At 47.0% G+C, this 17587-nt stretch overlaps 1 protein-coding gene across 2 annotated transcripts in view; it reads left to right on the forward strand.

Moving 5' to 3' along the window:
• LOC138258878 (laminin subunit beta-1-like) overlaps nt 1-17587 on the forward strand; it is a 382113-nt gene that overhangs the window by 329772 nt on the left and 34754 nt on the right. For both annotated transcript variants that reach the window (XM_069206183.1, XM_069206184.1), the window contains exon 31: nt 12942-13149. In XM_069206183.1, the coding sequence (XP_069062284.1) occupies nt 12942-13149 (208 nt within the window). The remainder of the gene's footprint in view (nt 1-12941; nt 13150-17587) is intronic.

Below are 17587 nucleotides of genomic sequence, written 5' to 3' on the forward strand. Positions count from 1 at the left end.
TGATTTATAACAACAATGAACTGAGTATCTTCCCGGACTACACCCCTGGGGTGCAGGTGGCTTGCAGAGCGTTCCTACCGGCTAAATGCACTTTGAGCCAGATGTATGCCAAATATTCCCTCATCTATCCGGCCAAATTGCAAGTGCAGCACAAGGGAAAGCTGCACTTTTTAACTGACCCGAAACTGGCCATCAAGTATGCTAAAACTGTCCCTAAAAAGGCGACTCTGGACTGCTCACAGGCTGCTGGTGGTGGCGGCGACACTCTTAGCGATAATGATTGAAAATCTTTTGCTGTTGGGGGACGCCTGTGGTCCTGAACTGCGATTTGGGGCTTGTCGGGTTTTGACTGAGGCTCAACTTCCGGTGCAGCCTGTCTTGAAGTATAACTGGCGCCGTGAGAGCTTCTGCCCACCCATCCCAATCAGGGTGGTTAGCAGATGGCCACGCCGACGCCCCACTGGATGAGTCCAATCAAGTTGTTTGTTGTTATGTTGGTGGACATGTGTCTGGGTGGGTTTGCAGGGCTGGCTCAATTGAGGGGGTCAGCGTGGGTGGGGGTGATTGTTGTCTTGTTGATTATTGCATTCTATGCTTTCTTTTTACCTTTGTATCTCTGTATCTCCTTGTCCTCAGCGCTGTTTGCATTGTGACTAGGTGTGAAATGGCTGTGGTTCAGCTGAGGCGTTTGCTATGATGGCTCCTAACGGGGTGGCATATGTGAATTGTATGACCTGGAATGTTCGGGGGCTGAACGACAGGCGAAAGATTCGATTGCTCTCTGCATACATGCAGCGCCATGCGGTGGATGTTTGTGTGCTTCAAGAGATTCACCTGACAGATGCCATGAAACACAGGCTAAGAGCTGGCTGGATTGGGGAGTGTCATGTGGCTGCGTATTCGAGCTATGCACGAGGGGTTGCCATTTTGATTTGAAAGGGTCTGCAATAGCGTACTGAGAAAGTGGTTATAGACCTGCAAGGTTGTTATGTCCTTCTGCATGGTACACTGCATGACAGACCGTTTCATCTGGTGTCCGTATACGGTCCCAATGTGGATGACCCGCAGTTATTTGAGGAGGTGTGGTGCTTGATATGCTTCTTGGGGCTCAGGTCTATATTATGGGGTGGCGACTTCAACGTGGTTCTGGATGCGGTGGCGGATCGTGAGAGCCGGGCGCGACCTCAACATGTGGCGGCCGCGGGGCGCTCACTCGAATCATGAAAAAAGGCACTGTGGTTGATCTATGGAGGGCAAAACATGGTGCTGATAGTGAAGGAACATGCATTAATACAGTCCATAGCAGCTGGTTGCAGATTGACAGATGGCTTGGTACCAGAGACGCAGAGCTCTGGACGGAGGCTATTGAACACATGCCTCGAACATTGTTGGATCATTCTCCAGTTTTGCTAAAGCTGGGAATTCCCAGGGGCGCGCAGCGTGATTTGCTTGTGGCAACTGCTGCGTAATGCAAGACCGCCAGGGTCGCGAATGACGGAGCACCGCCAACAGGCTGGCGGTGCTTCCAAGCCCATTCTGACCGTGGCGGTAAAGCCGCGGTCAGAAAACCGGGGCCGGCGGTTTCCCGCCATTTTTCCCCCGGCCGGGCGAATCCGCCAGGGCAGCACTGCAAGCAGCACTGCCCTGGGGATTCTGACCCCCTTCCCGCCAGCCTGTTTCTGGCGGTTTTCACTGCCAGGAAGAGGCTGGCGGGAACGGGTGTCCTGGGGCCCCTGGGGGCTCCTGCACTGCCCATGCCACTGGCATGGGCAGTGCAGGGGCCCCCTAACAGGGCCCCATGAAGCTTTTCACTGTCTGCTTAGCAGACAGTGAAAAGCGCGACGGGTGCAACTGCACCCGATGCACGCCCGCAACACCGACAGCTCCATTCGGAGCCGGCTTCTGTGTTGCAGGCCTCCTTCCTGCTGGGCCGGCGGGCGCTAACATGGTTAGCGCCCGCCGGCCCAGCGGGAAGGTTGAAATGCCGGCAGCAGTCTTTTGACCGCGTAGCGGCCAAATGGCAGGTTCCCGCCTGGCGGGCGGCAACCGCCGCCCGCCAGAGTCAGAATGACCGCCTCAGTCTTCAGAGAGGAGGTGCAGACGGCTATAAAGGAGTAGTTTGCGATTAATAAGGGCTCGGTTTTGTCAGCTGGCGCCTTGTGAGAGGCATTTAAGGTGATCCGGGGGATTTGTTAAGCTAAACAGAATGGCGTGCTCAGGGCGATACATTGGGAGTTGGCAGATTTGGAGGCCCAGCTCATTGCGCAAGAGAAACAACTATATGCCGGCATGTCGAATGCTCTCCTGGCGGAGTTCCGGGAGAGGCTGTCGGAGTACGAGGAGGCGGCGCTCTGCTTTCTGGATAAAGAGGCTAAAGTGCGACGGTATGGAGAGGGCGAGCGGACTGGTAGAACGCTGGCGGAAATGCTGCATCGACCGTGAGCTGGAAATTATATTGTGGAGCTATTGGACTCCGCTGGCGACTGTCGGGCGGGTGTGGACGAAGTCAGGCATGTGCTGACTGAGTTCTATGCTTCCCTTTATTCCACCTCGGAAAGCCCGGGCACGGAGTCCTATACAGATTACTTTGAGGATATCAGCCTGCTGTGGCTGGAGAACATGCACCGGCAATATTTGGACTTGCCGGTCCCTGTTGCGGACATAGTACAGGTCATCCGCAGCCTGCCCGGGGATAAGGCTCTGGGCCGTGACGGGCTCACGGCGGCCTTTTATAGGGAATATGTGGATTTGTTGGCCCCGCATTTATTACGTGTGTGCTGAGGCGCTTTAATGTGGCACCCTGCCGCCGTCGATGTGAGAGGCCCTTATAGGTACTATACTGAAGCCGGGTATGGACTCGTGCTCTTGTGATTCATATAGGCCACTGTCACTTATAAATCTGGATAACAAGATCTTAGCGAAGCTTCTGGCGATGCGTCTGCAGCCTCTTCTCCCGTCTTTGGTTCTCCCGGATCAATCAGGCTTCATGCAATGGTCGCTCGACCTTGTATAATCTTCTCACCTTCTTTGTGATATCGTAGATGGTGCCTCCAGAGGACTGAGTTGCGGTTGTTTTTTTGGACGCCACTAAGGCTTTTGACTCTCTAGAATGGCCATATTTGTTTGGCCTACTGGCACGGATGGGTTTGAGTCCCAAATGTATTCAATTAATTTGTCTATTATACTCAGCTCCAATGGCGCGGTTGAGAATTAATGGGATGACATCGGATCCTTTTGCGGTGTCTAGGGGTACCCGACAGGGCTGCCCCCTCGTCCCTCCTCTTTGCAGTGGCGATGGAGCCACTAGCCACGCAGTTGAGACAGCATCATTATCATAGAGGTCTGGCATTTAGACAACGCCCAATCTTGGTTTCTATGTACGCTGATGATGTTGCTCTATATGTACGGGACCCCTGGGCCCACCTCCATTTATTTCTAGATGCGATCGCACGTTTCGGTCGGAATTCTGGGATTACTATCAACTGGTCTAAGTCCATCATCTTGCCTTTGTCGGCTGTCATGGTGCAGTATTGTTCGAGATATCCTCTGAGCTGGGCCGAAGGTACGGTCCGATATCTGGGCATTTGGGTGTGCAGGGAACTAGATGAATTATGGTCATCCAATACACATAGGGCCATTGGATGGCTGGAAGACAAGGTCAGGAGATGGCGCTCCTTACCACTCTTGCTGACTGGCCGTATAGCCATTGCGAAGTTGGTGGTCCTGCCCAAAATTCTCTATCTGTTTACCAACATCCCTCTTGTGCTCACTTCCAGCTTAGGTCTTTACTTATCTCCTTGGTTTGGACTGGTAAGCAACCCAGGAAATTGTAGGAGATGCTCATGCTGCCGTTCGAGCTGGGCGGATTGGCTGCTCCGGATTTGGAACTCTGTGAGAATTGCACATAGGCCCATTATGCAAATTTCTGGACACACCACATAAAATATTTACCGCACTTGGCTCCGGAACAGGACTCGATTTGGTCTGCCCGACTGTCTGGAGTGTTATATGATAAGCCTCGCTCTGAGCTGTGGGGCGTGAATACCGTGGTATGCATGGTGCGGGCCTGGCGGGTGCTCCTGCAGTGGGCTGGAGCCAGGGTGCCATTCATGCCCTCGGTGCTGGTGAGAGACGTTGTGCACCTGCGTATATTAGGAGGTGGCCGGTTGGACGGCGTCTGTCGGAATTTCAGCTGACGACTCTGGGCTCCTAGTACCCTGAGAGCTTATTTATCTCTTCCAAAGCTGCACTTCACGCGCTATGCGATACCATGCAGTATCGGCTCACTTACCTTCAGATCAGGGAATTCCTGCAATCCAGGTACCCTACTTTCCCTGTAGCGCCTCCGGCAAGTCGCGTCTTGGAGTTACTGTATAGTTCCTCATCTCCCCGCAGCATTATTACCAGCTTGCATGTGTGTATGCAGCGACAGCACCCGTGGCATAATTTAGGGCAAGAGCGCAGTGGGAATTGGATGTAGGGGAGACCCTGATGGATGATGTATGGAGATATTGCTGTGAGCATATGCGGGAGCTCTCCCCCAATTACAGGTTACGCTTACTGCATTTTAAATTTCTGCACCGCTTGCATTACACGCCGTGCTGCCTCAAGAGGATGGGCGATCGGTCTGATGACCGATGCAATAGATGCGCGGCGCGGGAAGCGGATTTCCTGCACCTTGCATGGGGCAGTGGGGCGCTGGTGGGATTCTGGATGGACGTGCTGAGTGCGCTGGAGGATATGGTTGGGCTCAAATTACTGAGATCTCCTACACTTGCTGTTTTGGGCTATATTAGGGAGATTCCCCCTGAGAACAGGAGATTGGTGGGGTTGCTTTTGGTGCTGGTGAAGCGCAGAGTGGCGATGTGCTCGGATAGAAAGCAGGACCCTCGTTGCCAGGATTAGCTGCGGGATGCTGTGTACTGCCAGGAGCAATTAGCAGCTTACTGGGAGCTGATGCTGCCCATCTCTTGACCAAAGGATGTGTGGTCCCCTCTGCAGACCATCCTTGAACATGGGCAGCAGAATGGTGTGTAGGCAACTGGTGTTTAGCATTGCCTGCTTTGGTGCCCCCCCATCCCCTCCCTTCTCCCCCCTTTATTACCATGAGAATACGCTCGACTTGCTCGGATTGGCTGTGATAGATGCGAGAACTTCTTTCAATCTTCCTGCTTTTCTTTCTCTCTTCTCTGGCTATTCTTTCTTATCCCTTTGTTTCCAGATGCTGATGGGACATGTATAATTGGTCTTTTTGCCTCTTGTTCGCCTACACTTTGTTTGCATTGGCAAGGTATTGTTGGTATTATCGCCACTGGGCACGATGTGTCTGCTCATCAGATTCTAATGTTTGATGTGATTTTTATACCCTGTCCTTTGGCTACTCTGCCGGATGCGTCGGAGTTGTCTCTTGTTTTGTGTCATACTACTTTAGAAACACAATAAAAAATATATTTAAAAAAGAAAAAAAAAACAAAACACATCAATGAAAGTATCTTTTCGAAGGACCGAAACAGAAAAGCGTATTTCATTTAGAGAAGAGATTAACTCTCCTTCAGAGAACAAGTAGATTCCTTGTTGATTATGTTTTGACAGCAAGAACATTAAAATGCGTGTTTGGAATCAGTTTGTTTGGCACTTTCATGATTTCTTGGATCTGACATCATACAAGGCTCAAACACGAATGACTAAAAAACCAGTTCCATCAAACCATGGACACAGGGAAGACAAGACTGACAGTTGGAAATCTCAAGAGCATTTGTGGCAGTGTTACACACAGCCCACATCATGAATGGAGATAGTATAATCTTTCCAAGAACAAGAAGTAAAGATCCTATCTGATGCATCTTTTAAAGTCTGGTGAAGCCCATACTTGTGATGCCACATTCCAGGGCTCTTGGTCACTAGCAGAAAATATGTTACTTATAAAAATATTTAAACAGATGCAGCCCATATTGCTCCTCTGGACAGACAACACAACAGCAACGTATTCATTCATTGAACAGGGAGGAATGAGATCATTCCCTCATTCACACAGAACATCTGGCATTGGGCCTTAAAGTGACTAATATTCCACAGCAGACCAGCAGGCACTTAGCAGGATGCCTCTGGAGAGAACAAATGGGTCTTTAAATCAGATGTCATCAACACGGTCCTTGAAGGGTGTGGTTTGTTTTCTAGACATCGATTTGTTTGCTGAGACAGACAAAGCATACGGGACACACTTTTCATGCAGTGTTCTACTGCAAAGCTCATTGGAAAATTCCCTACAGGGCAATTAGATTTGAGAAATTCATTGGAAAATGACCTCTTGATTAATTAAAACATTCTTCACTTCTCCTCCAGTTTCATTGTCCTTTTGGGTGGGGTGGAGAATGATTAGTGCCAGGACTAAGATGATTTTGGTTGTCCTCAGTCATCCCCACCAACTTTGCTCACTAGACCTTCTACAGCTTTCAGAATGACCATAATGGAAATTCCAATGTAGAAAGGACCTTTAACCTAAGCTGTGGAGTAAAACTGTTCACCAGAACTCAATTTCATTGGTTTTGGCAACCTGACATCTAGTCTTACTACCAGAGCCCTACAAATATCCAGAAAGATGCCACAAAGGATGCACACACCTTCCAATTGAGGAGATTATGCATTAATGGTGGGAAACCGTCTGCAGCATCTATCCTAAATGATCCTGCTTGCAATGCCGAACCTTCAATCCCAGTCTTTTCCATTTGATTTGCCTATAATTACTATAGAACCCCATTTATGGTAATTCTTCAGTTCTGCACTTAAAGACTTTTAGTATACCTGCCTAAACTATTTCCTCTTTATGAAGCTTTTCTAGGTGTGCACGGCTTGCTTCTGGCTAAGTAAATTTGCCCCCATTGCAAAGCCATGCATATGGTTTGTAAGTTTTGTCTTTTCATGGCTATAACATTGACTAGGAATGCTAGAGAAATTCATTCTATATTCATAGGAAAGCCATACATGGTTTATCACAGGTGCAAGTTGCCCTTTTACCCTTCATTTCTTCATAGAATTATATCAGATGTTCTTTGAATCAAGCTGTTTACTTACCTATATTTTTAGCTAATCCCACAGTGCCTCAAGAGTAATTTTTACAAAGACATTATGTCGCTCGGATATGACTTAGATTGTACTGAGATAGTACATATGGATTGCTTAAATACAAGACCTTCAAAGAAACAGTGGTCCTGCTGCAACTCCAGATGGAGGTGCCTCTGTTTCTAAATGGACTACAACATGCTCTTTAGTCTCTTGCATATGTTTATGTTGTCAGAATATTGAGGGCCTTATTAAGAGTTTTGCGGATGGCAGAGGCCGCCCGCCAAACTCTTTGGGTCGGAAAACCACCACTCCGGTTTTCCGCCCGCCGGCCCTATTACGAGTTTCCAGCTGGCCCAGCGTGAAACAGGCCACAACATTGACACTGGCTTGTAATCGAGCCGGCTGCAATGTTGCGGTGCGTCGGGTGAAACAGCACCCGTTGCACTTTTTACTGCCTGTAATTCAGGCAGTGAAAAGCGCAACAGGGCTGTCCATGGGGCCCCCTGCACTGCCAATGCCAAGTACATGGGCAGTGCAGGGGCCCCCATAGGGCCCCTGGCACCCCATATCCGCCAGCCGTTGCATGGTGGCACAAACACCATGCAAAAGCCGGTGGAGAGGGGGCTCGTAATCCCTGGCAGAATAAGACTGCCGGCACAGCCAGACTGTCGACCGGCAGCAACCTGGCAGTGCCGGCGGTCTGACCGTGGCGGCTCCACCACAGTCGTAATATGGCAGTCGGACCACCACTTTGTCGATGGTGCGACCACTACTGCGAATGTGAAGGTCTCAAGACCACCACAGTCGGAATAAGATCCTTAGTGTCCCATTCCATGAAAACCTAGATTGTATTTTACTCAAATGAAACACCTTCCTAAGTCATTTTTTCCATCAATGAGATTCATTGTGCTGCCACCTGGAAACCAGTTCACACTTGCTCTAGAGACCGTGGTGTAAATTCAGAATTCAAGGCAGAATATCAAGTGGAGCACGCCACTCCGTCCCTCCTAGCACGTTGTGGTACGCCAGTCTCTTCTGTCCTAAATGTAAAGAATTATAGTGAAAATCCCATGAGAGGGAAGATATCATTTCTTATCTGCATTTGTTTCTCCATCATGGGTTTCTTCACTACATTCAAGGCTGATCCGCTGGTCCTGAGGTTGGAGAGATATATTGTGGCTGTCAGGGAGCATCAGACAGACCTGGGGTTGTACATCGGGCATTTGGGGATTTGGAGGGTTGGTAGGCTTTCATGGAAAACACCCAATTGCCAATGCAACCACTGTATATTTGCAGTGTATTTAAAAATAAATAAAGGGATTTTTTTTTTTTTTTTAAAACATGTATATCGATTATAAGCATTAATGTGAATGGCACTACAGCAGACCAATAGATGAAGAGAGCACATGGAAAGCCTCTGTAAGTATCTATAGTATATATTAAAAGTGAAAGGGCTTGGTGAACCTCAAACTTTAAAATGACGATCAGAAACATGTATTACAGTGAGCAGTAGAAAGCAATCCACCATCCGCCTTCATCAGTCTTGGACCTTTTCACATGATGTTACTGCAGGATTATTCTACAAGCATAAAATGCAATTTTTAGGTCGAACCTACCAATAAGTTCAGCTGTCTGGCTGCAAAGATATATTGTGGGGACAAGCTAAAAGCTACCCAAGGAATGCAATCCTCTTATTGCTTACCATTGGCTCTATGTCTTGTCATTCACGTTTGCTTGCTTTCTATTTGCTGGCTTTATTTGTTTTAGGCTGTCCAGCATGTCTTTGTCTCTCCCATGGAGCATAGCCTGTTTACCACCTCTCCGACTGGCACCTTGTATTCTTCTATGAGTGCTCGCTTTATAGGAACTCTTTTTTTCTTTTTCATGAGGCACTCCACACTGTACATGCATTTTCAGTTGACTCCCTTGTATGCTAGCTCAGAAAGCAGTAAACGTGCTGTATTTTTTTAAAAAGGTGTCCTGTCACCTATCTTTCTGCTTGACTGATTGTAATTATCTCTGCCACTGCCAGTTCATCAATCTCGCAGGCCTGTGAGGAACAATGTTTTCTCTACCAGCTTGTTTATTTTTTGCTAGTGCTCTTAAGCAATAGTGCACCTTAAACAATCCTCTTCCCCAATTTCACACCCAGGTCATAGGCTCTGGAACGAGGGGAGAGAAGGGTGCTTGAAGTTAAATGAGCAATCAAGAGGCCATTAAGCTTTGTTTTTATCTTGTCAGATGAGTTGTGCATTCAAAGACAGAATTCCAATTTCAGGTTCTGTCTTACCAACAAATTGCCGTTTATTCTTTTTAAAGGGAGCTTGGTGTTTACTTTTATTTCTCTGACTGCAAAGTAAAAAGATGCTTGTGACAATCTTGCTGGTTATAGGAAGTGTGAAAGGAAAGGCTATATGTAATTTTTTTCTAGCAATCGACAAAAGTTAAATGCCTGTAAATTAACTGTACAAATATTTCAGAATATATAAAAATTAGGCCAGCAGGATTTTTTTGTAATTCTGAAGAAGGGTGGAAACAAAGATTTTAATACAATCAAAACACATCAATACACTAGGAGATTCTGATTTTCACAGATTATCTTGTGTGTGCTGTATAGTTTTATCAGTAAAACTGTATGTCTGTGCAAATGTAACGTAATGTAATGGTCATTTCAATGGAAAATTATTGTCTGTAATGGCAGTGTGCTACCAGACCATGCTTTAGTGATAAGTTGAGGCAGTGTGATCCAAAATATTCCACAGGCTACAAAGTACATCTGTACCACTCTCCTGCTGAGTGCGTTGGCTACTCTTGTTTTTTGAGTGACACATGGATTTTTCACAATCCCTATAACTTGAGTTATGCAACATTATTGGCAGCCCCCGCTCTGAAAATTATTCCATCGTAGCAGGTGCATGCCAATTACAAAATGTCAATTCATGCATGAGCCCCTGTTGGTAATCAATCAATCAATCGGAGTATTTGTTGAGAGGGTCTCAAGGCGCTAAGGGGGGGGCTGCTACTGCTCGAACAGCCATCTCTTGAGATGTTTCCTGAAGGTAAGGAGGTCCTTGGTCTGACGCAGGTGGGTGGGAAGAGTGTTCCACGTCTTGGCGGCGAGATGGGAGAACGATCTGCCACCGGCAGACGTTCTGTGGATGCGTGGGGCAGTGGCGAGGGCAAGGTCAGCGGAGCGAAGTTGTCAGGTTGGGGTGTAGAAGGAGAGCCAGCTGTTGAGGTATTCTGGTCTGGTTTTGTGTAGTGTTGGTACACACCTTTTCAACTATCTTAGTTCTGAAGGAAACAGCCTACTGTGATTTAAATACATTTTGATCAAATATCTCTCAGGCACTTCTCAGCTTTTACTTCAGTACTCAGTGTTAACATTTTGGGGCTGAAAACGACGAGTCTTCGAAGATGAAGCATATGTACGGTGTTATTTGTAATTCACATCTCAACAAAACATTATAACAGGTTTTAATAGGATCAGCTGAAAACGGTGCAGGACCACATTCCACAAATATCCAAAACCTACCCAGTGATATAATCAAGAGACATGAAGGAAGTATGTGCCAGAGATTACAAACGACTATTTGATGAACCACCCAATATGCTCCCTTTATCAGCAACACTTATAGTGCAAGTCTCAACAAAGTGCGTTTATAGCACTTGCTACTTCAACAGAGACAGTTTCCAAGCATTCCTAATGTTTACAGATGAGAAACTAAAGGAAAACGGATCCTGGGAGCCTAAGATTCTACGTCATTCCAAATCAACAACTAATTTACTTTCTCTGCGCACTTGATTCACTAAAGGTTGTGACGCGAGGCAGAAAAGGTTTTCCCCTGGTATGGTACAAGGACAGCAACTTAGATACAGCATCGCACAGTATTGTGAAATCTTTGTCTCTTCTAGTGTCTGAGGCATAATTCAGAGGGCACTACAGAATAAAAACCTCATATTAGCTGCACAAGTCCACGCCATGTACGTCCATCACTGCACCCACACCCACCCTCCATCCACCTGTCCCCTGACCCCAACCTCTTACATCAATGTAGCCCTCAGCAGCACCACAGCACACACTTTTTGGCCCCCTGGGAAAATGTTTGTGGGTACTCATGGTGTACAGCATCACAAAAAACCATTGGCAAAGCCAGTAGGTCCCAAAGGCGAGACCTTTTGGCTTTGCAGAGCTTGTTGATTCACTATTTAAGGCACACGCCTAAACTAATGGGAAAGAAACGAACAGGCCAAATAAATACTTGTGCTCTGCATTGTGGCCACAGGAGGGCGGCATTTTCCCCCTATTTCAATATTTGTGTCAGAGTATTTTCCTGTTCGACAATTATCGTTGTGTTGGCATCCCTTACAGTGACACTACCTTCAGTCCTCAGATGGTGTCTTCCCTCTCCCTCTCCCCCTCTTCTGTCTCACTGCACAGATGTAACCCCTTCTGCCCGAGCATTGCTGCTGTAAACATTCAGCAGCACTCTCCGCACAAGAACGGTAGCAGACAATAGGAGCAAATTGCCCTCCAACTTTTGAGACCAGACTTTCGTTTTGGAAGTTTGGAAAAGCTTTTTCCACTCGCGAAATGGGTTTAGTAAATAGAAAAAATTATTTTATAGTCATAAACCGTGTGACTTTCCAAATTGCAGGATTTGCAAACGCAAAATGGCTTTGTACATCTGGCCCTGAATGTTATAGGAATGTGAAGTGTAATTTGTACTTAAATTAGGTTCGGAGCCCTGCAAGGTGCTTAAGACACGACAAGTTGATAAACATCACACAATATCCACGAGGGCCACCCTTTTCAATGCCTAACTCTGTTGCCCTCAGAAGCCCATCAACACTTCTGTTCACCAGCAATGCATCCCGAACCAACAGCCACCAGGGAGCAGATTACAAACGTACACACTGGCACAGTGGGCATCGGCACCCACTTTTTGTGGCTCTTGTGTATCATAAACAGTACTGCAGACGCTTGCACGGCCCCTTCTGTAACACCGCATTGCACAGGCGCACATTTCACAACTGCACAATGTCAAGAAAGCATTACAGATTTCCCCGTCTTGTAATACGTAAGGGCAGAAAAAATAGGTGCAAATGCTCACTGCACTTCTAGGGAATTTGTGGAATCTGCCCCTTGTGTTCTGCACCTTCACTATCAGTGCTTCCATACCTCATCTGTGTGTGCTCTACCCCTCATCTCACCACGACTTCGATATCACACGTCTTTTCTCTATCACCCACCATGACTGACACAGAGCGTGTGTGCTGCCCATCACATAGCATAGCCCTAAGTGGCCAGGGTATGCCCAAACGTGGGTCACGTGCTCACTGTGCCACTGGATTCAAGCTAGCCTGGCTGATGAGGGGTGATACCCTGAAACCGGTCCCAGGATGCTTGTTTCTGATTCAGGGAAGACCTGGCCTGGCAGTTCGGGCTGGACTGTTCCCATGAGTAGCAGGGTCAAGACTGATTTGCATATGGCTGGTTCACAACTTGGGTGGCATGGCGAGCAAAAAAACAATGGATTTAAGCCCAGATTCTCTGACTGGGGGTGAATGTTTGCATTGTTCAATATTCCGTCCATTATCTGTTCTTTTTGCATCGATCACATAGCAGCACTGATCCATCTCATGAGCTGTATCATTCACCAGAAATTCTATCATATGTCAAGGGCAACACCGAACATTCTATAAATATGTGTTCAACCCATCAGCCAATAGCAATACAATGCATTAACTATTCTACCCTTGTTCCATATGCTTCGCTATTCCCATCACCTGCCAGCACTCAGGCTTTGTGTTGCCCATACGTATTCTTGTATGGCACCCTCCGACACTCATGCCTTTCTTGTCTCGTTCGTCTGCAGAGGAAGGCGCGGATCCAGAGAGCATTGAGCTGGTTGCTCGGCAGGTCCTGAACATCCAGCTACCAGCCAGTCCTGGTGACATCACGAAGCTCGTGAAGGAGATCAAGGACAGCATCAGCAACCTCAGCGAAGTGGATAAGATCCTCAACAGCACCTCCGAGGGCTTGGCAGTGGCCAAAGAGCTGCTGAACCAGGCTGTGGCTGCCAAGTAAGTGAATAGGCAGGCCTACCAACTCACAAGGTGCTGGTGTGTGACGCACAGTGGCGACTAGGTGAAGAACCACTATCACACAGTTATCTGGAAACCCTTGCCCAGAGCAGGTGTCCAGCTCATGCGTGTGCGCTCTGCACTGTCGGGCTCCATTTAAAACCTCCCCAGGGTGTGAGGTAGCTCCACATGATTTTTTTCTTCAGTGGCTGCTGGCAACTACCAGGAGTGGTGAGGTGGACAAATGGGTGGTGGGTGAGTGCATGCCTGTGTGCTACATGTAAGGCAGCAATGGTATAAAATAAATAAAATAAAAAGTCACTTACCTTGTGTGCTGCACGATACGTCCTCTTCGCTCTGCTCCTGTATTCTTCTCCTCTCGTCCAGGCTCCAGCGTGGGCCCCAGCCAACTCCCTTAACCAATCCTGGTGCTGCTCTCATGCTATTAACCAACATGAGAGAAGCACCAGGATTGGAGGGAGTGGCCTCTCTTGGCGCTCCCAAGGGCACAGGAGGCCTGTGCTTTGTCTCAACCCAGCTTTCTAAGACAGCTGGGTTAGAGAGGTTTAAAATGCCCATGTCTGGCTGGCCGTCACAAGACAGCCGGACAAAATGACATGCGCAATTTAAACCTAAGTGCACATGCAGCCCCCACTCCTCCCTGCTGCTCCCACTCAGCTGGCCCGTCTCGTCTTGACACTCGGTTCAGGACAGGTTGATGAAAAATAAAATGGTAATAAATCAACTTTATTACCATTTTATTTTTCATCTTTGGGCAGTGTGTCGGGACGTTTTACTTAGTGCAGTGACGCTTCTAGGCTCTAATGGAGGAGCTGCCCCTATTGTTCTTGCTGTGGATGGGGGTAGGTGGTAATTTTTGGCAAGTGTAGGTGATCCAAAGTCCCAACCTCCTTGGCTAAGATGCCACTTCATGTCCCCGTCCCTTCTCCCTGCATGATCATGAGGTGAAAATTAGTGTAAGGATGGCAGGGCTGGAATAAATACAATTGTACTCATTGAGAAGATGCAGTTTTGGGGTCCAAAACCATGACTTCTGAGCTTCTGTTCACCTGGGCAGGGGGAGGCATATTGCATTTTCTGAATGATGGGCACACTGGCCAGTATAGCTTCATAGATCTAGTTGCTCAAATTATGCCTCCCAGTAAGCCCCAAAAGTGCCACGATATGTAGGGAGGACATGGCTTGGCCACTACGGCTAGACTTTCCCAGTTACGACAGGGTCAGGAAATACCGTATTTATCGGCGTATAACACGCATCGGCGTATAACACGCACCTCATAAACTTAAATTTCGGTATGTACTATGGGTCCTTAACATTATATCGGCATATAACACGCACACATCATTTGCCCCCTATTTTCAGGGAGAAAAAGTGCGTGTTATACGCCGATAAATATGGTAATTGCATATGGTTGTTATGGAAAATTCCTGAAACTATGCCATTACACATCTTCTCATAATTACCTGCTGTTTGCAGTAAAGACAATTTAGTGCAAGTGTGTGATAATAACGCAAACGGATGTTGGTCACTCTCACTACTTTTTACCGGAAAATGTGTCCTTGTATTTAAAATGGATGCCCAGACACATTTCACTCTAAGATATAGTGCTTAGTGACAGATTTGCATTTTACATAATTACGCCTAATTTCATGTCATTTTTTCGACATTTCATGTCATTACACGAAAGTAAATTACGGAGCTTTTGCACAACCCTAGGAAAAATCCTGGGGATATTCATCAATACAGACCTTTTTTTCACCCCCACAAGCTAATGCTGTTTAACCTCCAGTTGAACTTGTCCAGGAAGATCCTGTGCAATGTGCAATCCATTCATCAAGTAGAATTGACAAGCACCCTAGTTTAACAGGTTGATTGGTTGACTACAAAGCAGGGCTTCCAAAAAAGATAGTTTACAGTCTGCATAGACTGCAAAATTAAGCAGCCAAACTTCCCCTTAGCCTCTAGGAAAGACCTCCACTGGGTCCCAGTGGAATCCATAAATAAATTAAAAATCCTAAGGGTCTTCTGGAAGCGCCCTATTACAGGCCAGCTCGGAAGGATGATTTGCCAATCAGCGGCTCATCGAACAAAAAATATGCAGATGACAAAAACATGGCTGCTGGTCATTGGGTGTCCATGGCCCTGAACTCTGGACTGCTTTGGGCTTCAGTCTGAAAACACTCCTGAAGTTTGGACACTTTTAATGGGCCCCCATCTGATCTGTGGCATCAATCAGAGGAGTTCGGAAATATTACCCAATAAGAATGTTTCACCCCACACTCAGTTGAACTCTACCTCTTCCCATCAACTTGAGCCACCATGGACTCCTCCTGTTCATCTCAGCACTCAACGAAAAATTGGATGAAGGAGCGAATAGGTGGATGGATGGATTAATGGGAGAATGCATAAGTGTATCCTACTGCTTTCCCTTGGAACAGTGTGCTCACACAGCAAAGTGTCAGCACTGCACTTGACAGCAGCTGTGCATACAATTATACACAGGTATTTGTAAAGCACACATTCCCTCCAGCACTGAAGAACAGCTGTTTATTCTTACCCAGGTCATTGATACTCAATTCATCATCCCGAGAAGGATGAAAGACTGAGTGGTCCTGTCAGGGTTTACCTTTATGATCATGAGAGTTTCCTGCAGTGGATGCATTAGTTTACTGAGCAATAACACCCAGCTTCTCTGCAATGAAATGGGGTTCAGCAAGACAAGTTAAATACAATACAATACAGTTTGTAAAGCTCATGGCTACCCCACTGAGGCTTCCTAGCGGATCGAGGACAATGGTAGACGAGACTTAATCGAGCAGAGCCAGGCCTTAAGCATCTTCCTGCACAGGGATAGGAATTAAAAAATTGAAGTGCAAGAGGTAGCGAGTTCCATAGTGTGTGTCCCAGGAAGGAGAAGGACCGCCCGCCCTGTCTCTCTAGTCTTATTCTAGTAATAGTGGCCAAATTGGCACCTCCTGGCCGAAGCTCTCACATGGCAATGCAGGGGTGAATTAAGGAACAAATACAAATAGGCCCAATCTGCTGCTTGGCTTCAATACACGGCATAGCGCCTTAAACTTGGTTAGTTTGGCTATAGGAAGCCAATGCAACGCACAGACATATTCAGAGACAGAGGTGCTGTGAAGGTTTTGGCAAAGTAAGTGAGTAGCTGCATTCTTCACAATCTGCAATCACTTCATGCAAGAGTCAGTAGCGCCCAGATATAGGACATTGCCATAAACCAGTCTAGAAGTTATCAGGGCCTGAACAACAGTCTTTTGAGCCTCTGGAGGTTCGAGCCATTGGATCTTTCTTAGGGATATGAGCAGGCCGAAACCGCGTGAAGCTACCTTGGTGATTCACTGCTCCATATTCAATTTATCATCCAGCCAAAACCATAGATCCTTAAACCACCTGCCTAGGAATGGGACAATTATCTAGCTCTTCTGGCCAACAATGAGGACCCCAGAGTTGGGGTAGGTTTCCTAAAAGTAAGACTTCCATCTTGCTACTGGTTAACTTTAGGCAGTTACGACCCATCCAGTTCGCTTCTTCCTTGAAACAACAGACCAAGTTGGAATAAGAGTTGTTGTCCATTGGTGAAAGCGATAGGGCAATCGGAATATAATTTTCATAAGAGTAAGGAGACAGTCCACGGCTTTCCATTATGTCTGCCAATGAACTAACATAAATGTTAAATAGAGTTGGGCTCAGTGATGAGCCTTGGGGAACTCAGTAGGACAAGCTGTATACCAATGGTTCCTAAGGTTTGGCTATTAGCTGGTAAGAGTGATCGTTCAGGAAGATTGGAACCGGTGCTTAATTTGTGCTTGTTGTTTCCGGTGCTGAGCACCAGCACTTATTTTTGAGGGCCGGCGCTTATTCTTCTGCCTCAAGCCTTTGCTGCCAGCAAAAGACACATATGGGGAAAAACGGATGAAGGGAAAAACGAAAAAGCGTCACAAAGGGAGAAAGCAGAAAGCTGCAGGAGTGAGCTGAAGGGGCAGGGAGTGGCTTTATATGGATTGAAGAGGCCCGAGATGGCTTCAGGATTATGCTGCCTCAGTATTCCATGTTCACACATTTTATTGCAGCGGCTGTGTGTTTAAGAGAAGGGCTTCGTGCACCGGCACATTTTTATTTACAAATTAAGCACTGATTGTAACCATAAGAGAGCAGTGCTGTGAACGCCTGCTTCCGCTACTCTTTTGAGGAGCACCTGATGGGATATGGTTGGTATCAAGGCAGCACTTACACCCAAAAGAATAAGGGCCACAGAGCCTCCCGAGTCCAGCTCCGGCCTGAGGTGTTCAGTAACCCCTAACAACGCAGCTTTGGTACTATGTTCAGGTCAAAAAGGATATTGACATGAATGGAGCTTATTGTGGGATTCCAAAAAAACAGAAAGCTGGACAT

This window comes from Pleurodeles waltl, chromosome 9, assembly GCF_031143425.1.
Source record: "Pleurodeles waltl isolate 20211129_DDA chromosome 9, aPleWal1.hap1.20221129, whole genome shotgun sequence".
Classification (NCBI taxonomy): Eukaryota; Metazoa; Chordata; class Amphibia; order Caudata; family Salamandridae; genus Pleurodeles; species Pleurodeles waltl.